At 37.2% G+C, this 27,909-nt stretch overlaps 1 protein-coding gene across 1 annotated transcript; it reads left to right on the forward strand.

Moving 5' to 3' along the window:
- The first annotated feature begins 8,074 nt into the window (after positions 1 to 8,074).
- On the forward strand, positions 8,075 to 22,270 carry LOC118279854 (homeobox protein GBX-2). Its single transcript, XM_035599678.2, has 3 exons — positions 8,075 to 8,789; positions 20,378 to 20,565; positions 21,004 to 22,270. The coding sequence occupies exons 1-3, from the start codon at positions 8,417 to 8,419 to the stop codon at positions 21,397 to 21,399; spliced, it is 957 nt and encodes a 318-aa protein (XP_035455571.2). The 5' UTR covers positions 8,075 to 8,416; the 3' UTR covers positions 21,400 to 22,270.
- Positions 22,271 to 27,909: the final 5,639 nt, after the last annotated feature.

The following is a 27,909-nucleotide window of genomic DNA, read 5'->3' on the forward strand; positions in this document are numbered from 1 at the left end:
ACGTCTGCTAGTTTGCTGGCGGGTTCCATAAAAAAAACTCGCTAGGTAGTCCGCAAATCCAGTTCTTAGCTTAGCTTGATAGTATCAAATCGGGATACCTAATACTTGATCAATATTGTTCGATCTCCGTGTCGAACACCTAGGTATTATGACACTCCAATCTACGATAATAATATTTCAATTATATTCTAATAACCAATTAACAAAATGGTCCACTAACCCTCTCTCTCTGCCAGCCCCTCTTTGAATTACTTGCACTTAATATCACCTCAACTGAGATTTCCTTTTAGTAAACTGTCAAAAATGTCAAAAGACCGCCATATTTGGGTGCCAAGCGCGCGAAATTCAACATGGAATAGAAAAAAAATATGCGTAAAATAAAGTAACCTTTAGTGCCATTATGAACTTTATTTCTAATGCAATAGATTTTAAATTTAAAGCATTTTATTGAGAACATTTTCTAATTTGTAGTAATTTTTCACAGAATAAATTCAAATGCATGGAGAAATAGAACTTACACCTAAGAAAATAAAGTTGAATTTCCTAGACAAATAGAACACATCACCCACATTTTGAAATTTCACGAAATAAAATACAAATACAATTTTGTTTGTGTATTCGATTTTAGTGGTATGAAAATAAGGTATAATTTTCCATGTCTTAAGTGAATTATTAAGTTTGTAGGAATAAAAACATTCGAAATATAATTTGCTGGTCTCATCCCCCTTATGTCGTTAACAATAAGATTCAATTTCCTTTGTTTGAAACGCATTGTAAAGTTTGTAGAATTAGAAATGGTTTTTAAATGCATTCGGATAGTTGACGAAATGTGACGTTCGGAAATGCGTAGCAAATGTGATATTAAAATTATTTTGTAAAATAGTCTTGGGGAGTCAAAAAGTGTTAAGGTATTAGGGAGATTTGCAATTTAAATTCTGTTTTAGACTGACTGAAAAGTTGGCAGTGGTTGGGCAATCGACTGCTTCGCTTCGGGTTCGATTCCTGCAAGTGTAGTGTTTGATATCTCGCCCTTATAGGTAAGTAGTGTAAGTTAGTTGTATATGTGATTCAATTTAAAGTTATTCATAAGAACAACACGCCTCATTATTGTGCTCCCGAAGGCACGTCATTGCCCAAAAAACAATAGGGATGATGACGGGGTATGAAAATTAAAAAATCTATTTAGTCCGTCAGTTAGGTAATGAAAATATATTAGACACGTACTTTTTTTTTATTTGTCATATAATGTAACAATACTTATATAAAACGAATCGAAGTTTAGGAGTGGGAACAAATACGTATAATATGTAGGTACCTAGAAGTAACGTCACGCGATATTTCAAATCGATATATCTTCGAAAGTATTAGTTTCCGTAAAAAATAAAAGATACGTGTCTAATATTTTAAAATAATCTACAAGACGGACATTAAAATAAAAATTAGTCATCTACCCTATTCATATGTGAACAACAAATTGTCATTTTAAAAACAAAATCTTATTTACACGTAACACGAGCAATGAATTGATTGCACGGTTGCGTTGGCACATTGGCGCAGTGGCTGGGCTGTTGTAAAACGTGTCAGGGGTTTGATTTCTTACTACACGAATCAACTCTTTGATCCACAGATATTGTTATTCCGGGCCTGGGTGTGATGTGTACGTAGATAGGTACGTAAAGGAAAGTACCTAAGTCCGTTTGTAAATGCATTATTAATTAAATAATCAGTTGTTTGTAAACTAATTCAACACAGGTTGAGTAGCTGTCAGTTTTCTAGCTACTGTATAGTCTACTGGGTACTAGATACCTACAAAATACAATATTTTACAATGCGAAAAGTTATACCCATCATTAATTGAATTACAAAATGAGGAAACCCATGCATCATCTTTAAAGTAAACAATCTAGCCACATTCAACCAACCACCCACATTTTAACAACCTCACACCTAAATAAATAATAAACAACAAACGAAACAACTATCCCATTAAAATTAAATTAAATTACCCGCTTTAAACAAATTACAACAAAAATTAAATTGAACGTAAACTAACTAATGACATTAAAAAAATTTGTCTGCAACACGAACGCACTCATTCTGACACAAGACACAGATAATCAACAAAAATTACGTCGAAAAAAAAAGCATTTTCAAACTTCGAACCCCGTTTGACGACCAATCATGGCGCCGGAATTTGATTGCGGGGCGTGACTGCGCTCATTACTCAAAGCTGAACTTTGAAAACGCAACGAGAAAAGTATATCTATCTCTGTTTTTTCTATGTGTTTTAGAAAGAGATGGGTGTAGTTGTAGAGCAATTTGCACGGATCGTTGAGTTATACACAGCGTGTTTTAATATTTAATTTTATTGTGATATTAAGTTTGTTGTGAATAATAAAATAAGTTTATTATGGCGTTGGATTTATGTGGGGGGTGCGGTAATGGCGCGTCCCCCGATTCGTGTTAATGTTCCAAAGTGTGATTTGTTTGAATTACACGTTGTTGTGTGTCGACATGATTGAATTAGTTTGTAGTTTTGTACAAATCATGTGTCGTTTATTAAGATTCATTGCGGTGACGAATATTATTTTAATTTTATTTGTAGATTTTCGTTGTGAGAATTTTTTGTAGTTGTAGTTTTGAGTGTTGATTTTGAAATGATAATATTTACGATCAATGCATGGACAATAAAAACAATGAGATTATCAATCAACTAAACCTACCTTCTTATATTTTTCCAAATAAGCATCTATAAATCATTCGGTTTTCCTATAGAATAAGTCTAGAAAAAAATTCAGATATAGATTTATATTTTATTTTCGATGTACCTATAACCAACGGTACCCACTGACTAATTGACAAACAAGAAAGCAATCCAATAAACCACATCCGATTCAACATTAGCATACAAGAGGAAAATATGACTCAATGTCTCAATCCAATCAAAATGCAACGAATGGATTTTATGATACAACCGTCCCACAGTGTTTTAGAATCTAATATTGAGGGGAAGACATTTTTATCTAATAGCGTTTATCGATGTAGTTAGTCCTAATAACACAAATTTCAAAAGAAACCCCATGTCAATTATTTTTAGTTTTCGAGAAAAAAAAACACTAAAGTTGCTAATTCGGAGTGTGGTTTAAATAGGATCTTTTTTTCTTTTATCTTTAAAATAAAGACAAAGTTCATAGAAAATATAGTTTTTGACGTTTCGAAAAAAGTATTGAATTTGCCTAATAGGAAACATTGCCTATTCTTTTACCCGACCGAGACTCTTGTCCGGCAGTCGCACTTGCGACCACTCGACCGTCGAGGCAGTCAATAATAGGCTCAAGTTATGAATGAATGTCCTATTGTTTCCCATTTTATTGTTGGTGCGATCAGAATTCAGCTGGCGGACGAATTTTCGAAGATTATTATTACCTAAGTCAATTTCGTGTGAGAACGCAATACGAGACTGGACTGTGAAAATTTTCTTTTTTAGTTTTACCGATGAAATGTGTTTTTTTTTTTGCTGAATTTTTTGACAACTTTTTGTCCAGTAAGTATCTAAATAGCTTGAGATAAATTTGTATTTCGATTGACGAACGGCAATAAACCTTTTAGTGCCGAGTTATGAATGAATGTCCGATTGTCTCAATCTAAAATCTGTTAGACTAAGATAGATTTTTGACCTGTGTTCTATAGAGTTTATGTCGAAAATGTAGATCGATCCAGATTTTGTTATGGTTTATGAGACCGACAAACACCGACGGCGTTGTAATTGTACTAGATTGTAGGTAGACCAAATCTACCAAGTCAACCCTACAAAGAATGTTCTAATTCGAGACATTTACCTAGATACGTCACTCTGTTTAATGTGGTTCTGTTCTGCATCTTGCTTTTGTTTTAATATCTGATAATTTTTTTTTTAGATTTGTATCCTATTTCAAATAACGCATGCGGTGCTAGCTTATAAGAAATTGTAATACTTTCCTAGATATATAATCATTTCACCTTTTAAATGTATTAGTATATACAATTGTTGGTTGGCCAGAAATAATAAATAAATACGTACGTAGGTAAGTATGTTATAATTGTATTATTTTATCGTGTTCATGTTTTCTTATTTTTGTTAAATTGCATGCAATTTAATATTTTTTTTATTGATATCAAATACAATGTAAATTGCTCCTGATTTATAAATAGATAAACAAATAGCTACCTACTAAATTAATCTGTTTTTTAAAAAAGGTTGCGTTTACAAATATACAATTTCACTTACACATGACACTCAGACCCGGAACAACAACCCGTGGACCGCACAAAAAGTTGTTCCGGAAACTGAACCCGCAACACGTTGTACGTCAGCCAGTTGCCCAGCCACCATGCTAACCGTGCAATTGAAGCTTATAAAATTACTCCCTACCCAGCATGAGACAGATAGTAGTACCTTATATTATTACATTTAAGTATTACTATCTACATTCCGGAGCTGCGGACTACCTAGCAGATTTACCGGGGCTCCAGCTCGAAAAGCAGGTGTAGGAACGGGGTGGTTTTTAGTTAGTAAGAGTCTGACACTCCCTCTCGTTTCACTCAAGGAGGGAGAAGTCATTGAATGATTTTCTAAACCCCTTAAAAAAGGAAAGGATCTGCATCCCTCCCTAAGTTTACCTAAAAAACAAGACACATAATAAAACTTTCATTACTCATAACTACTCATAACAGCACTAAAACCATTAAGCTTGGCCAACAAATCGTAAATTATCATGTACACATCAGCGGTGTCCCAAATAGCCACAATCAATTTAGTGGGGGACTCGCTAAGTGTTCAGGGGAGGGGGGCAAATTGTTCGCTAATGACCACCTCGACGGCCAAGTGGCTGTGCTGGCTTTGGACGGGAGAAACAAGATTGGGATTTGGGGTTAGTGGATTGTAGACTTGAATAATAAGATTTGTTTGGTCACCTTTTAAGAATTTTCCAGTTTCAGTTTTCTAAGATTATTTAGACACCACTGTGAGTTTGAGAAACGTTTGTGTCCCAAAAAACATGAAAAACTTCTCCGTGTGAGAAGAATCCTTTGGTCAGCAGTGGCCACACTGTTGATTATTTATACACATTGTTTTATAAGTAGGTACCTACACAAAAATATTAGACACGTATTTTTTATTTTCTTACGGAAACATAACAAACATACTTTCCAAGATATATCGATTTGAAATATCCCTATTATACGTAGAAATGACGTATTTGGTCCCACTCCTAAACTACGATTTGTTTTCTAAGTATTGTAATCTTATGATTATTTTAAAAAAAAACGTGTCTAAAATTTTTCATTACCAAACTGCCGCAGAAAATAGATTTAAATTTCCATACCCCGTTATCGTCCACATTAGGACAAATTCTCAAACAAAACACCAAATCTATACTTCTATACTTATACTTATATTAATATTATAAAGCTGAAGAGTTTGTTTGTTTGTTTGTTTGTTTGAACGCGCTAATCTCAGTACCTACTGGCCCGATTTAAATAATTGTTGTTGTGTTGGATAGTGCATTTATCGAGGAAGGCTATAGGCTATAAAACATCACGCTATGACCAATAGGGGCTAAGCAGAGCGGGTGAAACCGCGCGGAAGTAGCTAGTCCTTACATAAACAAACCACCTAACCTAATAAATACTACCTACATTAAACCACAACACTTTAACACAGGCATATTCAGATTCACGCCTCGAATCCCCCGAGCATTTGCGCCAGCGCACTTAATTCTATGTCAGTCACTGTCAAAAATTATTCGCGCGTCAGTCTGTCAGGGGAATAGAAGAGTAATGTTACCGCTGTGACAGTGGGGAATTGGTAGTTTTAATGGATTTATAAACAGATATCCACCATTGTTTAGCCATAGATTTGTAAATGGTTGTGATGGTGGTTTACGTAGCTAGAGTAAATTTTTGATAATGGAGTGAGACTTCAAAATGAGCATAGCTGGTGGGAATTCCGGAGCTGCGTACTACCTAACAGGTTTACCGGGGCTCCGGCTCAACAAGCAGGAGTAGGAACGGGGTGGTTTTAAGTCAATAAGAGTCTGACACTTCCTCTCGCCTCGCCTGGGGTGGGAGAAATCATTGGATGATTTTCCCCCCTCAAAAATAAATAAATAAAGAAATAAAAATAATAAAAAAAAACTTATCTAGAGTAACTTTGCGGATGATGGAGGGAGACTTCAAAAGGAGGCTACCTGTTGGGAATAAAGACCAGATTCTACTAAATTCAGATATCAGGTAGAATTTAAGTGTCGAAGAGCCTTGTTTCGGCACGAACGAGCCGGCTCGACCGGACTGGTACTGCATTTGTAACGTCTCTGGTCTTTCGGGTGTTCATGGCAATAGCGATTGCTTAACATCAGGTGATAGGTATGCTTACCGGGTTATATCTTAAAAAAATCTTAGATCGTCTGACTCGGGGAAAAAAATTAAATCGTTTTGAGCTGTACCAATTCTGATTCCTTCAAAATATTATGATTTCTTTAATTATATTATTTTGTCATCGACGTTTTCGCGTCATATTTCAAAAACTATATTTTATTACAGGTTAATTTCATAGCGATATGCAATGACTGTAAATATAGAAGGATACTGGTTGACCTCTTAGTGCTTACGTTTAAGGTTTGATACCTGCCCACATACCTAAGTTAGGTAGACAAAGAACCATTGTAATATGTTTAATTATTATTTTACGACTATTGTGTCCGAATGTGTTATAATACTAGCTTTTGCCTGCGGCTTCGTAGTTCATACTCATATAGAATTATTATTCATATAGACTTTCCTCTTGTAATGAGAAAAAAAACGATTAAAATCTGTTGCATAATTTTAAAAATATAGGCATGCAGACACACTTCGCTAAAAGCGTCATTGTTTTATTCTATGTAGTGATGCATTATACTTTTTTTAGCGTTGATAAGTCTGCGTTTGACCAACAACCTGCTTACTGTCATAACGGCGAAGCGTAGATGTGGCCGAGGATGGAGCACACAAACTTAAGCCACAGAATAAGTAAGTTATTAGGCACAATTAAAATCAATAGTACTCAAGTAACAGTCCTGGCTTTGTAGATGTTACGAAGGCTGTGGTAACTGCACCTCATCAAGCGGGCTTTTATCCCCAAAGTGGTAGGCAGAGCTGCACATTATGGCACGTTTTGCCACTGTACAATCTGCACCCACTTTTCACTATTTATGTTTTAAGTCCCATATAATAGATGTACCTATTGCCAATTTTAATCCCACATTGATATAAAAAAGAAAAAGTAACTTTCTTTTCACCTGTGCTAAGTGGAACACAGATCTACGCGAGGCAATGTGTTTTCTATTATGTCTCATATACCGACAGGAGAGGTTAATCATGACACATTTGCAGTCACACACAGAATCAAACACCTTTCCTAACCTAGGAACTCTACAAATAATCGCCTAGAATTCAAAAAGCCAATAAAAAGGCGACTAGAATGAAAATAGTCGAGCAAGTAGCTCGTTTCAAACGGGGCACAAGGCAATGAAATTTATACCCTGTGCTGACACCGGCAAAACATTGTGATCACCACCAATTACCACTGGTACACTGCCTCCACAAATATTACTAGCCACATCTCTTTCTAACCTACCATTTTAACACTCGCCATCCCTTTCTAACATCACACAAAAGTATTCTTAATCATCGATTCGACAAAACCAAAACGTCTTATGTTGAAATTGTAGTTTTATACACATTATACGCTGTTGCTAAAACAATAGAGTTGGAAATTCAATGGTAATTATTTGAATTTGAATCGTTATTGCTGTTGCACGAAAGTGATCTTTAACATGCAAGAGATAGAGGTCGGTTTATGTTTGCCTAGTGTAATAATAGGCTCGTTAGCGATGTAGTTAGAGGATAATGACAGGAGTATTATGACGATGGTAATAAAGCTTACATTCCCTTGTCGAGTGGTTAGCAGTAATAAAATAAAATAACGTTTTGACAACACCCCGTATGGAGGCGTGGCGAGACGCGAGTGAGTTTACGCGCGATTGTCGCGGAGTACAGACGTGTCGTGCTACGCTAGTTTATATTGTGATTTGTAAAAAAAATATATTTAGAAAACGGACAATTGGTTATAGTTGCTAAAAAATACAAATAAGTAATTTTATAGTGATGACAATGAACTTGAATTGAAATTAAAACGATAATAGACATGTAACTAAAAAGTTATAAGTGATATTTTTGTCAAATTCACACCTTTATTTAAAGTGAAAAGCCTAAAAATCCAATTGGAACTGACCGTATTTTAACCAAAATAAAAATGCAACGAAATAAAGGCTGTTAGCTTGTGATTTTTCAAATAAAAAAAAGTGTCTGAAATAAAAAGGTTTAGTGTTAATCGTAAAAAATGGAGTCAAAAGTCGAAATAAGTGAGACACAAACTCAGAAAAAGGTACCGAAGCCATTTTCCATAGAATCTCTGATTGGAGATCGGAAATCACCTGAAATAGACATAGAGAATAATATCTCAGAAAGTTCTCGAAATTCAGAAGACGAGGAAAACGAACGATTGGAAGGATTTAATCAGATGAGATATTACGCGCCATTTTTACAACAAAATGGATTCCCGTTTCTACTAGGGTATCCAGAACCGTGGCTGTCAAGAGTGCTTGGGTCCGTACCGGCGCCAGTGAGGGAAAATCGTGAAGAGGAGAAGAGGGAGAGTCCTGTGAGTGTCGGGAGTGAGGCTGAGAGTGATGGCGGAGAGGAAACTAACCAAGGTTTGTTGGTATTTTGGCTAATTTGGCTAATCAGGTACTAATCATATCGTCACGCCTTTTATCCTAGAAGAGGTAAGCAGAGGTGCACATTACGGCACTAACCGCCGTACTCAGAGTGATTTAATGGTTACTTAACCCAGTCCTTAGCAAATCCTTACTAAGGAATAGTTTACGTTACCATTAAATGTGTCTGAGTGCGGCCGTAAATGCCACTGTACAATGTAGACCCACTTTTCACTATTTATGTTATAAGTTCCAAGTAATCGGGGGTGAGAATGCGAAGTTTCGTTAATTCTTCGGCCGTAGGTTTTATTGATTTACTAATAAAATTACTTAAAATAACGTTTTATTTATAATATCAAAAATTCTATTTATTTATCTTCATTTCATTTGTTCTTCTTTGTCCACGAAAATTCGCAATAAATAGAATTGTAGTACGAAATCTGCGAAGTTTCGGACGAAACTTCATTTTTCATTGAATTAGAGTAAGTAAATCTCTGATTTGCTCAGAATAAAATCATGGTGATTTCAAACTCATAATTCCTTCACCTCCTTTGCAGTTTTCCTTTTCCTTTACCGTATGTTTGTCAACGTCACACCTGTTATCCCCGAAAGGGTAGGCAGAGGTGCACATTACGGCACGTAATGCTATACAATGTACACTTACTTTCCACCATTTGTGTTATACAACAAGTCCCCTGTAGGTAATAGGCGGTGAGCCTATTGCCAAATACTGAGCAAAATTCCAGACTCCGTGCTACTACTGAGAAATATAATAGTGAAAATCCGAAAAAAACAGCAATTAAGCAAACCGTAGGTAGGTTACTGATTTGCAGAAGACCTAACGGATTACCGGGGCTCTGGTTCGAAGAGCAGTAGTAGGAATGGGGTGGTTTTTAGTCAGTAAGAATCTGACACTCTCGCCGCGCCCAAAGCGGGAATCATGGGATGATTTTCCCCCTTAAAAAAGAACTGCATGTTGGTGTAGTCTAATTAAATCTCAAATTACTATTCCTTCAATGGGCGGCGGTAATTGCTAGCCGTGTAGTTGGTGCAGCCGCTGCACCACTGCACGCTGCACTCTATAGATTCGGATACATTGCTGTACATTAAAAGGAAAGTTTCGACAGTTTACTTTTCCGACCTTCCGATTATTACTTTGTAATTTCATAAAACCCCTTATCATACTTTTGAAACGTCAACAAAAAAAAGTCTGTCCATCAGTGAAGCTAAGTGCTAACTAGTTTCAAATTGTAGATCCGAATGAAAATTAATTTACTTTCCAATTTTGAACTTTTTTGCTCATATAAATCTTGTTCTAGTAAAAATACATTAAATGATAACACGATCACTTAACCAAGTCTGTTTAGACTTTGATTATACATTGACAATGCCTTAAAAATTATAACCAAAGAGATCCAAAAATCGGACTCAAGACAATGAACTCAGTATTAATACTTGTAAACCCTCCACTAACGAGACAATATTTCTTAAATCTATAGAACAATGTCCTCACACAGCTTCCTATAATGGCCAAGGTGTGTGTCTAATGGACACCGAGCCACAAGTAGGCCCATTTGTCATCCCACGAGATGTCGGGATTGTCGGGCCACGTAGATGAAAGAAGAAAGAAAGAAAGAAAAACAGTTTATTTGCACCGATTAAAAAATAATTAACATACATAATTGGTATGACAAAAAAAAGGTAAAAGTATTCACGGAGCAAAAATAGATGTATTGATGTACTTCGGTAGGTACCTATTTGAAAGAAGAAAGAAATAGCATTTATTTGACAGTTATTCACGCAGAGATTGTTTAAAAACACAAATACTTAAAATACAAAATTATAATAATAGACTTAAAAGAGAAATGACAAGAACAAAGAAACACCCGCTGCTTGGGTCCTGTTGACCGCAGCGTGATGTTATATTGCTTCCTCAATAAATGTACTATCCAACATTAAAATTAAAATAATTAATAAAATCGGACCAGTATTTTCGGAAACTAGCGCGTTCAAACAAACAAACTCTTCAGCTTTTTATATTAATAAGTAGTAATACGAATAGTAGACTATCGTAAATTATAATGATTGACAAGCAAATTAATTAGCTATGAAAGTAAGACAATAAATATTGATTCAGTACAGAGACAGTAACTATTCGTTGACAGTCCACGAATGGTTACAAAAAATATGGCTTTGTTACAAAGCGTACAATTTAGTATAACAAGCTACTATTGTCTCTGGTTAGGCAATCATTATTTTCTTCCGTTCATAGTAAATAACTGTAGAAGAAGCTTTATATTGGGAGGGATTTGGGCTATATTGGGAGGTAGTGTCGTGTTGGAAGATTACTATAGTAAATATAAATGATTGATTATGAGCTTTCTTCATATAAAAAATCTACCTATGAGTTTGTTATGAAAGAGCTATCACTTTCACTGTCTTCGTCGCTTGGACGAAGCAACGCATCGTGCGTTTTGGTGAACCACTTTATCAATATAGTCAATATTTATTTAACTTCTTTATGTTCTCAAATTGAATTAACTGATCCGGGGTACGAAATTTCTTCACTATTGCAATCTTCAAACACAACACTACCTCCCATTAAAGCCGTGGCAGATACTTTTAGAACACCTTATATTAGATGGCGTATAATAAAATCAGCTATAAACGACTGTAATATAACCGTAGAGAGCTCTGACTTGCCTTCAGGGAATAAAACAAATTGATAGTGTTATTGAACGCTCTCCCACTTTGTCCACTCGGACATCACCCGACGCGACCGACGCTCGGCACCCCGGTCACTTGTAACGCGCCCTTTGGGAGTACAATTTTATTTTACTCATTCTGATCTGTTTGGTCTCTAATGCAATGTTTTCGTAAACAATTTGATCAAATAGTTGATTTGATCTCTTGTTTTTTTTTTTTAAGTAAAGATTGGTATGAAGTTAAAAGGTATAATACAACATGATCCTGCAGTCGCGATGTTTTGCAGCAGCTGTCTAATATTATTTTTTACGGTAAATGGAAAGCCGTAGCCTCTCTACCTCTCTCGCTTCATTAACAGTCATCAGTCTTTTCATTAAGGGTACTTTTAATTTGGCCCTTCTTTAATATGTCGCTAATCTGGGCGCTATATGTCCGTTTAGGAGTCTAGGGTGCGGTAATTTATTCATTACCTGTTTAAACAACTTAAAGCTCAACTAATCTTCTTGTGCATAAACTATTTAAGTAATTCGAAGTACATAAGATAGCGGTCGATTTTTTTGAGGTGAAAAAATCATCCAATGACTTCTCCCACCTAGGGCGAGGCGAGAGGGAGTGTCAGACTCTTACTGACTAAAAATCACGCCGTTCCTACTCCTGCTTTTCGAGCCGGAGCCCCGGTAAACCAGCTAGGTAGTCCGCAGCTCCGCATCAAGAGGATATAGGCTAGCTTTTAAGCTTAAAAGACAACGCATTACAAATTTATTTTAAGACATCCTCGACCCCAGTATTAATAGCTACTCGAATCAGTTCACACAACTCCGCTAGATCCCCTAAACATTTGAAATCAACAACTGAACGCAATTAGAAATGGCTGCTTGACGTTTTAAAACATTATTTCACGCCACTCGATCGCATCTGTAGCGTGAAATTGACAAGTATACCGATTTGTTGCCGTTTTGGCGGGAATCGGAAGGTGACATCTGTCACATTTTGCTAGGAGTATTTTTTTTTCTAGTATTTTTTTTTGCTCACTACCTTGTTGGCCGCTTTCGGCTGCGATTTCCGGGTCGTGCGACTCATTACAGGGCTTTTTTTGGAGTTTTTGAAAATTTCTCAGTAGTAGCACGGAGTCTGGAAATGTGCCCGGTATATACGGCAATAGGCTCACCACCTATTACATGGGACTTATAACGCAAATTGTGAAAAGTGGGTGTACATTGTATAGCGGCATTACGTGCCGTAATGTGCACCTCTGCCTACTCCTTTGGGGATAAAAGGCGTGACGTTGTATGCAATTTCTTTTTCGTTGCATTGGTTGCAGTTTTTGTTCTAGTAGTATTTATACTTTGTTTATTTTTAGTGATTTACTTTTTATGAATTGTTACCCAATTCATAAAAACTAACTTTCACAGTTAAAAATAAATTATTTCGAATTTTCAACTACCACTACTGACCAAATGCTTCTTCTCACACAGAAAAAGTTAGAGCATTAAGTAATCACCACCCTTGTTCGGTTGGCGATTTCAAATTTATAAATAGAAATTATAAGCCCAGGTTTTCTCACTATGTTTTCCTTCACCGTTTGTCAGTGGTGTCTAAATATTCTTAGAAAGTACATATAACTCAGAAAACGTCACATTGGCACTTGCTGTTTACTCATAAATGAGAAGCGGGCGTCTAGACCTCTGGGTCTCAGTCGTTTGTTTTTTTTTTTGACGGGGGAAATCATCCAATGACTTCTCCTGCCTTGGGCGAGGTGAGAGGGAGTGTCAGACTCTTACTGACTCTTCAGACTTTTAGACTCTAACTGACTAAAAACCACCCCGTCCCTCCTGCTTTTCGAGTCGGAGCCCCGGTAAACCTGCTAGGTAGTCCGCATGGGTCTCAGTCTACGAGGAAATAATGCGTTATGTTCTGTTTATACAATAGGTAAGCGTTTATTAAAACTTGCATCTGGAATATTGCCAGCGACAAACCATAATTGAATAATGCTTTATTCAGTTGTTGGTAAATATCTAACCTTGAGTTACAGAGAAGTTTTTCTTCCTTTTACCAATAGGTTTTTTTATGGTATAAGCCGGTAAACGAGCAGACGGATCACCTGATGGTCGCCGCCCTTGGACACTTGAAACACCAGAAGCGTTACAAATGCGTTGCCGGCCTTTTGATAGTTAGAAATTTAAGGGTTATTGGGGAATCAGAGATTGGGAAGGTGGGTAACTAGGCATCCGGTAACCTCACCTCCTGCTTGACTGACAGACAGACTGACGGAAAATTCAATTTGACGTTTCAAAAGTGCCTAATTTAGGATTAATTGAAATAAATGCTTTGACTTTGGCTCTGACTTCTCTGATAAACCTGAACATTTTAAACATCAATACCTAAAAACGTAAATTCGAACAAACGTCACATTAACAACCACATCCAAAATCTAAGAAGAAAGAACAAAGAAATAATAAATTCGTGAAAATCTCAATAAAATACCAATTACACGACTAAATACGTGCAATCGGACACGCAGTGACTTCTAAAAGCAGACCGCACCGACATTTTCCATGGAAAACACGATAAAAGATCCCTTTAGCAAATAAATATATTTATTCACCACACTCGAACGACGATTGACAGTTATCGAAAGCGCCAAATGAATTGTAAACTCCGCCATCTTAGATTTACTGTCAAAAAGAACTAAATTCAAACGAAAAGCGGCCATTACGCCTGCATCGAATAACTTTGTAAACGCATAAAGCCCCGCACAGTCGCGCATCGAATTCTAAATTACATTGTACGAGCGGCGAGTTAAATCGATTGTAAACTCGAATGCATTTTAGTCGATTCAGATGTATCGATTACGATAAACATTTAGTAAAAATTGTGGTCACGTTTTATTTCAGTTTAAATTTTCACTCTGTCACTTTGGCCGTTTTTCCTCGAATGCTTGATGGATTGGGGCCTAAAGGGCGTAAAAACTGTTGATGTATTTGTTTACTCGTACATTTTAGCGTTAATGGGAAATGTATGAATAATATTACCATAACATAAGGCCTCGCCTTCTGATACATAAAGAACAAAGATACTATGTTATGTTTTGATCTTCGTGTAATATTTAATTTTGGAGGGCCGGAGGTTTAAGACGCCCGCTTCTCATGAATGAAAAAATTGGGGGATTTTGGAAGCGAAACCTACCAACGGCAAGGACCAATGTGACTTATTCCGAGCTATATGAACTTTCTAAGATTATTTAGATGACAGACAAACGGCGAATAATCGCGTACTTACTAAATATTACACATATACACGTATCAACAGCCTATAAGTGGCCACTGCTGACCAAAGGCTTCTTCTCATACCGAAAAGGTTTGAGCATTAATCACCACGCTTTCTCAATGCGTGTTGAACTAATAATTAGAAATTATAAGCCTAGGCTTCCTCACGAAGTTTTCCTTTTGGTGTAATATACCTAGAAAGTACTATTTAAGTTTTTCTCATAACCTTCAAAGATTTGCACACGTTTAGAATAGTCTTGCATCAGCACCAAACAAAACTACTTGACAAAAATCTTCCCATCCGTCCATCAGTAGACATCAATAGTGATGCTCCCTCAGTTTTTGCCCAGTCATAACCCCGGGATCCCGGTCAAATGGCCGATAAAAAGTCCGAGAGCCGAGTCAGCGCCACGCCCACAGACGGACAAATCTAATCATTAGACCGTTGGGGTGAAGGGAAGACGGCGAGCCCCAATTCATGTGGTTTGAAGACTGAGTTTGAAAAGTGATGATTTTCTTAAAGTAGAATATATTTTTCACTACTAAAACTATAGAACTATAGAAAGTTACTCTTTCCGCGGGTATCGTACCGATTAAGGGACTACACATTAGACAGAGATTGGGTGGGTGAATTTCAACAAATGCCATTTTTTTATCATATCGGTGCTTTTTTTGTTTATGTACATATTTTGCTTATTTTTTAGGTTTTATGTAATCTTTAGGATAGTATATATTCCCAAATTTAACATCATCAACATATCATGTAAAACTTAGAAGAAAAATCAGTTTGAATTCTGGTTTCCACCGATATGATAAACCGTCACCGATTTTTTTTTTATGTACACCGATATGAAAAGGTTATCCACCGATATGATAAATTTATCCACCGAAATGATAAACTTATCCACCGAAATGATAACATATCCAGCGATATGATAATCTATCTATCTTTGAAATATAGTTAGTATAGGTGCCTATATATTTTTACAAGGGTGAACGAACTGAAGACCTGAACTGTCTGGTCTCATGAAAGAAGAATACATCCAACGAGAATTGATTTAAAAATAAATTATACCTATTTTATTATATTTACTTTCTACTTTTTCTTTTTAATTATTTTACTATAGGTTCTTAGAGTTTTAATAAAGAATATACATTTGTATTACCAATGTCTTTATTAAAATGAAGCACAAAGATAAATAAAAAATCTCTTAAGGGATAAAATTGCAAAATACACATTTATTACTGTGGACGATCCAGCTAATTGTTTTACAATAATAACAATAAAAATAACTGTAAGTCTAAATACCTAATTAATCAGACTTTTCAGTTTAACATTAAACATAACCACACTACAATAATCACAGCTTTAATTATTATTTACCTTAAAAAAAAACTTTGTTTTCAGTACAAATCACAGATTACAGATCGTTTATATCTAACATCAACAATCAACATCTAGTAAACAATCTTAACGCTACTGCTAATAAGCAAATACTCTACATCTAGTCAAATATTTAGTAAAGTTAAGCATACATTAAATCTGCTAGTAAAATTATTTTGTTTTTTATATAAATCAGCCTTTAAGTTAAACATTAATCACAACATAACTTGAATTGCCATCTTCGTACTCCGCATTTGTAAAATAGCATCATAATTATAGTTTTAAGTCAAAAGAGACTATGTATTCATAGCTAATCACAGCACTTATATGTATATTATTATTAGTTAAATACAACAATACCCTATATATATATATATATATATATATATATATATGTATATACAGGGTTATTAGTAAAAAACTAACAACCTCTCAGGACTATATTACTGAAACCATAAACATCAACTTTTGTTTTACGACTTTTAATCATTTATCAGATTTTAATTCATCAAACTTTTATACAGTACACTAAGAATACATACCGAGTGACAGTGAACGGGAGTTGTAGGTACGACAAAACAAATTTAAAATGTGTTAGATAGAACAACGAAAACTTCAAATTTACTTTTTGTTATATTATTATGTATTAACGTTTTGTAAAAAGTCATAAAACAAAAGTTGTTGTTTATGGTGTCACTAATATAGTCCTGAGAGGTTGTTAGTGTTTTACCAATAACCCAATACTAATAAATCATTATTAGTATTATATAGTAAGTTTTTATAATAACCGCAGCCACATCAACATCGCTCCGGCGCTGGCGCCGCGACCGCACCGCACGAAATTACACAGGATCTACCGATATGATAAAAAGACACCGAGATGATAAAACAATCCACCGTTATGATAAAGCAATCCACCGACATGATAAAACAATCCACCGATATGATAAAGCATACACCGATGTGAAAGAAACTGTACGTCCGTAACACCGATATGATAACCTAGGACACCGATTGAATTTTCTTATCATTTCGGTGTAAATTATCATATCGGTGGTAAAAAATGCCACCGATTACACCGATATGAGAACACCGACGTGAGAAAAAACACACGTTTTAGAAGATTAAAGAAAATGTATTATATTTAGGATAAATTGAGTAACAGCCAATGTAGTTAATTCACTTGCTGATGCTGTTAGAACCAAACAATAATAATAAAACTACTCATTACACTGAAAAAATGGAACCACCGATAACATAAAATAATTGTCCGGGAGCAACTGAAATGGCATACTTACGTTATTGGCGGGAAAATGCAGCGACTTGACACGCGTCCGTCTTCACTGCGCGCTAGCGCACTCTAACGAGGGAAATAATATTGGGGTGGGGACGCTGTCGGACCCGCCGATGTAAAGTTAGGTTTAAATTACTTTTGGCCACCGATATGAGAGCATTTTTCGAGACAAGTATGTTTGTGCCTCTCAGTAATTATAAACGTCGGTTATGTATTAAAATATGCTCTATGTTAATAATAAAACTAATAGTCTATTAAATAAAATTAGTTACATACTTAACTTACTTATTTTTACAAGTGTATAAGCATTTTTGTCAGTAAAAAAAGTAGAGGGACAGCCACCGATATGAGAAAAATTGAGGTTTATGTATTTTTTCTACCCTTATATATAGTCCTAGGCAAATTATATTTTTGCCACAACCCAATAACTGCCTATTGAATACAAAAAAAAATAATCCAGAACAATATTTCTTTTTTCAAATACGAATTTCACTAAAGACAAAAAAAAAGTCATTTGGGAAATTCACCCGGGTACTATAGCGCTCTCTGATAAACTTGAATCTTTTAAACTGCGATATTCTATACGCTACACCAAGTGTGCAAATTATGCGTACTGCTTCTATGTAGAGGAGGCTCAAAGTTCATCTGTCAGCGCTCTTGATGATGTTATTTTTATTGTATCATTGGTAGGTACAGTGGTCGACGGTGAAATTACTGTGTAAGAGGGTTTAAGATTTGAAGTATTTTTTAACTTTTTAAGTTTTTAAATCAAATTATTTAATGTCAATAATTAGTCAAGAAATTATAAGCCCAGGTTTGGGCTGCGGGTATTCTAGTCGCAATTAATTGCGCAGAGGCCAGGCGGCCAACGAATGGACCATACCGTTTAATTGCAACTAAAATAAAAAAATAACAAGTAGAAATTAAATTCTGTAGTTTTTTGAGGGGGAAATTATCCAATGGTTTTACCAGCTTTGGGCGAAGCGAGAGGGTTTGTCCGAATCTCTTACTGACTAAAAACCACCCCGTTCCTACTCCTGCTTTTCGAGCCGGAACCCCGGTAAACCCGCTAGGTAGTCCGCACCTCCGGATCAGTAGACTTACAACCAAACATAGATATTAAAAAACATTAAAACCACCATTGGAAACCAATAATTTATAAAATCAATGGCCAGGAAAGATCTGAAAACTATTAAACGACAATACGTCTGCAACTGTCATGGCGACTATTTGTCATTCCACTCCCTATTTCCCGCGCTTTCTACTCTATAATGGCGGTCGAGGTTTATGGTCTATTTAGTCGAGTTTATTGCGATATCTTTTAGTTTAACTGTGATGTTAGTTTAGTGGTTGGTATCATGGAAAATCATAAGGAAATATAGATGGTTGGCAGACCATTACTATGCGCTTCTCACTAAATTTTCTGCCTCGCACAGCAAAACTGTGTATTGACTGTCGTTGGCGGTATTTCCGAAACCGATACTTTCAAACCTTGAAGAAAATTGCGTATTTATTTTTAAAAGGTCAGCAGCGCATCTGTGGCTCCTCTGGTGTTCCAAGTGTCCATGGGCGGCGCTGTTCGCTAACCAGCAGGTGACTCGACTGCTCGTTTGCGATCTTCCATAAAAAAAACTAATTACTTCTACTGCCTTTGGCGAGGCGAGAAGGAGGACTCTAACTGACTAAAAATCACCGCGTTCCTACTCTTGCTTTTCTAGCCAGATCATTGCTTCCAGTTTTGCGTGTTTGTAATTCATCAATTGACCTGAAATAGGGACACTTATTTAGCCCTAAATATCTCCAAAGCCAGCAAAAAACCCCTAAATGAAGTGAAGGTTTTCTTGAATGAAAAAATGTTAATCTAGCTTTTTAAACATCATATTTCAAAAGGGGCTTAAAAGGCCCCAAACGTCTATTCGATCTAATTCTAAGCTACATCACACACCGCGCAAACCCCCGATTAAATTAAAGCCACTATACTGCAATACGCACTTATTCCCTTTCAAAACTACCGCGCACATATCGCAACGCGCCCTAACGCGACAACCACGCCCCCTACACATTAGTCAGTATAGAAAACATGTTTAATTGTTATTTTAACAACAGTGCAGTTAGCGTTATAATGCCTGACTGTTACTGCATGAATAATAGTTTAATGTTAACCATTTTAACTGGATTTAATCGTTGTACGGTATTACTATTAATATTTTCACGCCTATCTCCTATTGTTATAGGGAGTCTGGTATAATTATTTCGGGTAGATTCTGGTGTATATAACTGATTGTTCATTTTATTGAGATTATGAGAAAGGGAATATACGTATTTTATGTTTTTAAACAATATTTCTGCGTTGTTTAACTGTCGTATTCAGAGTCATTGCATGATTACTTTAACTATTCCTTAGTAACGAGTTTGTTCCGAAAACAATTGCTAAGGATTAGGTTAAGTAACCGTTAAATGACTCTGAGTACGGCAGTAATTGTTAGGTATGTTTTAATTTCTAAACACAAATCTGCGATTAATCAAATAGTTGATTTTAAAAAGAACTATGATTATTACTTATTTATTTGAGAAACAACTATGCTTATAGCTACCTAATCTTGTTAGTATTGGTGTTCCTATGTCTCTGCCTAACCTATAGGGTCCGTTTTTTTTTCTATACAACATATATGTATGATAAAAATGTGTAAATTCAGATGTTTGTTCGTCAATCGCGCTGAAACTACTGAACGGATTTTGATGAAATTTTGGTATACAGACAGGGTATGAGCTGACTTGGGTGATAGGAAACTTTATATCCCACGGTAACGCAAGCAAAGCCGCTGGCAGAAGCTAGTAAAATAAAAGACTGCTTCACATGAAGCAATCGCGACAAAAGACTAATAAATATCAATAAGGTAATCAATCCTCACTAACACCCATCTTCTTCCACCAGGAAACGACTCGGAGCCTGACCCGGAAGACTCGACAGACACAGCGAGAGAGAACAAGGCGAGAAGAAGAAGAACTGCCTTCACATCGGAACAACTCCTGGAGCTGGAGAGGGAGTTCCACGCCAAGAAGTATTTGAGCCTCACTGAGAGGTCACAAATAGCCTCCGCTTTGAAACTTAGTGAAGTTCAGGTGAGGAACAAAACATTGCAACGTTACACCTTTTATCCCCGAAGGGGTAGGCAGAGGTGCACATTATGGCACCTAATGCTATACAATGTACACCCACTTTTCACCATTTGTGTTATAAATCCCATGTAATAGGAGGTGAGCCTATTGCCATATACTGGGTACAATTCTAGATTCCGTGCTACTACTGAGAAATTTTCGAAAAACTAATAAAAGCCTAGTAATCTTTGCCCGACCGGGAATTTAACCCGAGTCCCCTGTCCGGCAGTCACGCTTACAACCTCTCGACTAACGAGGCAGTCAGGCAACGAGGTACATTTGGCGTTGTAGAAGATATGTCTCTCGCAGCTTCCTTAACGAAGTTACAAGTTTTATAAACTTACAATATACTTAAAAACCCTTAATTTCCTAACCTAACTAACTCTAACCCCTTGTCCGCAGGTAAAAATATGGTTTCAAAATCGTCGAGCGAAATGGAAACGCGTGAAAGCGGGCCTCGCGTCCGGCAGCCATTCCAGCAAAAATGGTTCCGGCACCAAAATAGTGGTTCCCATACCCGTCCACGTAAATCGATTCGCGATTCGAACGCAACACCATCAGATGGAGAAACAAAATCTTCAGTATCGATTAGAAAGGCAGCCACCACTACCAGGCAGCCTCCTACAATCACAGACGTCAGCGTTCTTAAGTGCAACAAAAATCGATTCGAATAATCGATTGGATAGGGAACCGATTGTGAGTGGTCGCAGCCCTATGTTTGACGTTTCAATGCCTGGCCGTATGGCGACTATGAATCAAGTAAATCTGAGACATTTTCAAAATGGCCGGCCGAGCTAATTATTGGTTAATGGACCAATTGTGTTTTTTGGAGCTTGAGTTTTAGGGATGATTGCCGTAAATGATAAATGATATTTATTTTTGCAAATAGGTTACAATGTAAGTCTTTTACACGTCAGTCTCTTAAATAACTAGATGAGGCCGGCATTTCCTATCGGACTACTCTGAGAAGAAATGCCGAAACAAACTCAGAGGTCATAGTCTCTCTTAAAGTCCAGACAAAATCAATTAAAGATGTCTGAGATGTTAACGACCAAACATTCTTAATCCAAATTATCTGGTAAAAAATATTTGTCGAAAATTCGATAGAGCTAATGTTAAAACGTCTTGTTAAAAGTCAAATCATTTATTCTAAGCTTTAAACCCTATATAATTATGTCAAGGTATCATCATTGTTATATACTTTACTTAGCTAATTCCATAGAATTAGCTAACACTTTAACCATACCAGACCATAGTCTGGTATGGTTAAAGTGTGTTTCTATCGATAAAACAAGATTTCTCTATTACTTATATAACTTTACAAATTAATTATTATGTTTTACGGCTTGTGTGATGATGCTCATGATTATTAGCCTCTGAAGAGGCTTGAAACTAGGGTTCCTCGTCAGTTACGTGAGTAAGCCGAAAAACATAACAGTTAAGATTTTCTTTCTTTCAACTTGTAACATCACAGACATTAGATTTTTATTTTTATAAAAAATCGCCGTAATTTTATCAATAAACCCTTATAAACTCAAGCTTCAAGAGATAACAGTGATTAGTAGTATTATTAATGATAACTTAACATGTGTATAATATTTAAAGTGTAATAAAAGCAATGCCTATATGTCAAATTATTATATCGATTATTAAATAATGTGTGATCATAGTTTTGCTGTAGTTTTTTTTCTTTAACACCTCTGAAATAACAGAGTTACATTAATGGCCGCATGATAGAAAGTATAACCTGCCTACTTAATTATAAAAGGAGCTTTAAAAGCTTAATGCAGAGTAGAATCAATGTTTATTTAACTTCTTTATGTTCTCAAATTGAATTAACTGGTCCGTGGTACGAAATTTCTTCACTATTGTAATCTTCAAACACAACACTACCTCCCATTAAAGCTGTGGCAGATACATTTAGAACACTTTATATATCGAGCCTTTTATATAACGTAAAAATCCTCATAATTAATTCCCTTGGCGGAGGTTCCAAATGTAAATCCTACTAATCAGTTATGAGAATGAACCCTTTTAGTATAAGCCGGTAAACGAGCAGACGGATCACCTGATGGTAAGCAATCGCCGCCGCCCATGGACACCCGAAACACCAGACGCGTTACAAGTGCGTTGCCGGCTTTTTGGGTGTTAGGAATTTAAGGGTTGTTGGGGAATCGGGGATTAGGAAGGGGGTAATAGGATAGGGAACAAGCAATCTTATGCAAAGAAGCGGGCGTCTTAAGCCTCCGAGTCACCATGCTGTTAAAATTACCATGAATTAATCAGTAATGTTATTAATCCTAGCCTTACACACAACAACGTATGTAACACACACAACGTCACGCCTTTTATCCCCGAAGGAGTAGGCAGAGGTGCACATTACGGCATACAATGTACACACACTTTTCACCATTTGTGTTATAAGTCCCATGTAATAGGGGGTGAGACTATTGCCATATACCGGGCACAATTCCAGGCTCCGTGCTACTACCGAGAAATTTTTGAAAATCCGAAAAAAGCCCAGCAATACTTTGCCCGACCCGGGAATCGAACCCGAGACCCCTTGTTCGGCAGTCGCACTTGCGACCACTCGACCAACGAGGCAGTCTTACACTGCATACAATATCAGACAAACTATCACTGAATATATCAAACAATTTCGATATTATCTCAAAAATCAATTACATTAGAGACACCCTATGTTTGTTAGGGGCGTGTCTAACATATAATTCTTTCTTTGGACAACCATTACAAACAAAATTCGATCTTGCTGCATTCGCGTAAAGTTTGTATTCGCTTTCCAGCTTTTTGAGTTCTTCTTTTGTATTTTCCTGTCGATTTTAACATTACGCTTTCAATCGCTGAAGGAGTAAGCAGAGGTATACACGTTAAGTGTTACGTAACTCGTAGTTTTTGCCAACAGACAGTTAGCGATCTTTCGATATAAAAAACATAGCTTAGCTGAGTTCGTTTCCACTAGTGCTAAGGTATGTGTACGAATGAATACGATTGGTGGAAGCTAAACGCATCCACAGCAACGTAGCATAGCACTTCTCTGGTGAAAAGCATCCTTACACATAATCCGTTAAATCTGTCAAAGTATAAAAACCGATTAAAAATAAAACAACATTTCCTATATCTACCAGGGATGGCAAACTATAGGCACGTGTACAATATTTTGGCCACGACAGTAATCACAAAACATAAAACTATAATTATGAACCAGCAACGCATTTGTGATGTCTCTAGCAGGTACTGTAAGCCATCAGACTACCACAGACGGGGCGCCAGTAGGGCAGATGCCTGATCCGGAGCTGCGGACAACTTAGTGGGCTTACCGGGGCTCTGGCTCGCAAATCAGGAGTAGGAACGGTGTGGTTTTCAGTCAGTAAGAGTCTGACACTCAATCCCGCCTCGCCCAAACCGCGAGAAGTTATTGGATGATTTTACCCTATCAAAAACAGGAATCATCGATTCAACTGTAGACTTTGTTGCTACTGATTAGTAATAAGTAGTATAAAATATATTTGTTAGCATATCTACGACCTCAAAAATTTATTTTTATAAGAGTAATTCCTTTTTTGTTTTCTTTTGTTAATATTAACTTTGCCACACACTAAGATTCTCTCCAATGTCGTGAGTGCGTTTACAAACATACAAGTTTACATACACATGACGCCCAGACCCGGAACAACTATCTGTGAATCACACGGAGTTGTTTCGTACTATCGTACCGAAGACGCGACACGTTGCACGGCAGCCAGTTTCCTAGCCACCGCACCAACAGTACAGTCACCGGAGCTGCGGACTACCTAGCGGGTTTACCGGGGCTCCGGCTCGAAAAGCAGGAGAAGGAACGGGGTGGTTATTAGTCTGTAAGAGTCTGACACTCCCTCTCGCCTCACCTAAGGCGTTAGAAGTCATAGGATGATTTTCCCCCCTCAAAAAAAAAAAAAAAAAAACAGTGCAGTCAAAGTTTGGTACGTTAATGTGCAAAGGTTTACTGCTCTATACCGACAGATGTGCAGCCAATATCGGTGTCAAACTTTTATAATCTGTGGGCGGGGCCGCAGGGTGTGAGCAATGCAACAATGATGCATTATTCGACTGCAAAGCTTGTAATCTGCTGTTAATAAGTTAAAAGTTAAATGATATTTGTCAGCTGCTCGGGTTTCAAAGTCAAATTGTGTTTTGGTTTGTGAAATTGAAGTTTTGTGGTAGTGGCCTCACAGAAAACCGACGTGAACCGACGTGAATTGTGTTTCATTGTGTGAGTGAGGTTATCTTCCCCATGGATTCCCCAACAACCCTTAAATTCCTAACCCCCAAAAGGCCGGCAACGCAATTATGGAAAGTTGCGTGCTATGGATGGCTTCCCTACTATCGATAGGTACATCGCATACTCAAACTGCGCATCTTCCTTGCACAGCTACTTTGCGGTAGCGCATCTTCATAGCACATCTTACTCGCACCGCTACATAACTTAATATCAGTGGAAACGGTCACATAGTTTCACAGCTTAGCTTATTACATCTTCGCAGCATAGCTACATAGCACATCTCTTGTGGGAAAATAGCCTAAATGTTAATTTTTCAGCTTGTTAGTAAGTATCTATATCTAAAACTGTTTTCTTCGAGAACCGACCTATAACTGCAGAAGACTTTAATAAAACGTTAATAAACTTTCAAAAATCTTTTGTAGACTCTCTTTTTTCTCTTTTTAAAAACGTTGCCCCAAATTAGGATTTTCTTCTTTGTAGTGGGTGTCTTGACAAACATACCTACAAGTTTACATACACATGACACCCAGAACCGAAACAACAATTTGTGGATCACACAAAGAGTTACTCCGTGCGGGAATATTGCCCAGCCTCCGAACCAACCGTGCAGTCAGACTACCTATTCTTACCGCCGTACTCAGAGTCATTAAATGGTTACCCGAGTCCTCAGCAATTGTTTTCTATACAAAATCCTTACTAAAGAATAGTTTAAGTAATCATTAAATATTACAGAATATGGTACGGTTACTAAAAAAAAATAATAGCAACAAATAAAAACCGAAAGTGGGCGTAACTAACTAACTAATCGACACAAAAGGCTAAACATCAATTTGACAGGAGTGATCACTTGACAGTTGACAGTTTTTATGGAACGTCACCCTTAAAATGGCTGCCGACACAATTAATAAGTTCACAATGAACGAATTAGGGGATTACGCCCTTTGAACATTTTATTATTGTAGTGGCTTATGGAGTTTTAGTCACTAAATGTTAGTTGTAACAGATATTATTATGGCTGCTAGTTTACCTACTGGGTTATTTCGGTTTTTCGAAAAATGTCTCAGTACTAGCCATAGTCTATAAGAGGGGGGGGGGGGGGAAATCATCGAATTATCCCCCGCCTTGGGCGAGGCGGGAGGGATGTCAACTCTTACTGACTAAAAACCACACCGTTCCTACTCCTGCTTTTCGAGCCAAGCCCCTATAACCCGCTAGGTAGTCCGCAGCTGCGGATCAGGTATCAGCCCTACTGGGCCCCATGCTGTGGTGGTCTGATAGCTCTGTGAAGCGTCGCTTCAGAACGCTAGACGCCGAAAATCCGCATGGGTAGTCGCACAGAGTCTATTTGCCCAGTATATGAACTGGGCTCATCCCTATTACATGTAACTTATACACAAATGGTGAAAAGTGGGTGGACATTGCTAGTTCACTCCGTATGTGCATCTGCCTACCCCTTCGGGGATAAAAAAAAGCGTAACGTTACGTTGTGATTTTATTTGTAATATTTTACTATGGGACAAGTCCGATTTACAGCCTCCCATACCGCTGCAACTCCTGTGCACCAGGATCTATAGTAGATACAACCAGCAAACACCGGTACACTGAAGTCCTACGCGTACATGAATGACTGTCTTGGTACCGCAACGAAATAAATCAGAAGATATCATTTAAAGGAGAAGAAAAAGAAAACAATAGTTTCCACTTCCCTCGGAGTTGTAATAGATATTATTATGGCTGTTAGCTTTTATAATTTCTAATCTGCTTCTATGGTGATTGCGATTAACAGGCAAGGGGTTTTTGGATTCGAATCCCGTGTAGACAAAGTTTTTGTTTTGCTGTGGATGCGTTTAGCTTCCACCAATCATATTTTAACACTGGTGGAAACGGACTCATCTAAGTTGTTTTTTACATCAAAACATACGTGCTATATTTGGCTTCCCTACTCGATACATCGTATACTCGAGCTGCGCATCTTCCTCGCACAGCTACATGACTTAGTATCAGTGAAAACGGTCACATAGTTTCACAGCTTAGCTATTACATCTTCGTAGCATAGCTACATAGCACATCTCTGGTGGAAAATTACCCTTGAGTAGCGGTGAGACGAACCACCGTCTCACCACGACTATAAACTTGAGACCTTTTCATTCTACGTCGAAGCTATTACAACCCCTAATGTACTCGACCACGCCCCCTTTTCTATTTCTCGATATTATTCAGAGCTGCTTCGTTGGATGTCCCTTAATGAATCACGGCTCTTCTCGGCACCTATTGATCGAAGCGTGATGTCAAAGGCAAAGTCAAAGTCAAAATAAATCGGGAAGGCATTTTTGAAAGTCTAAGCGAATACTGCAATATTTAAAAAAGATGTCTGTCGGTCAGACCTCTAGTGAAGCTGTGAGCAAGAAACTCCATAGATGTTTTATAGCCCTTCTCGATAAATGAACTATCCAATACAAAAAGAATTACTCAATTCGAACCAGTAGTTCCGGAGATTACCACGTTCAAACAAACAAACAAACAGATCGGTACTTGGTAGAATAAACAGGTAGATTGGACTAACAGGCCAATCCACAAAAGCTCGGCAACGCACACGCAAGGCGGCGATTGCTTACCATTAGATGATCCGTCTGCTCGTTTACCTCCCTATACCACAAAAGTAGTTACAAACAAAATAGTTAGATTAACAATACTCGATAATCTCAGTATTAACACAAAACCCACAGATAAAGAACTAAACGATTTCCTTCCTCTTTACCAAAATGCATTACGCATAATCATAATCATAATACTCAGTATAACAAAACTGACGACCACATCCCCCCCTTTAAACACCCCTACACAGGGCCGTATTAGTATTAACCCAAAGAGAAACTAGGCAAGTGACTAGGGCGCCAGGTTACAGAGGGGCGCCAGCGCCGCGAGACGCGCGCGCTGCGTCAACTGCACATAGGGTAGCGGCGGCGCCAAAAATGTTTTTATTTTATGGAATCTGCTAACGAGCTGACGGGTCACCTGATAGTAAGCGA

This window comes from Spodoptera frugiperda, chromosome 22 (genome assembly GCF_023101765.2).
Source record: "Spodoptera frugiperda isolate SF20-4 chromosome 22, AGI-APGP_CSIRO_Sfru_2.0, whole genome shotgun sequence".
In the NCBI taxonomy this organism is placed as follows: Eukaryota; Metazoa; Arthropoda; class Insecta; order Lepidoptera; family Noctuidae; genus Spodoptera; species Spodoptera frugiperda.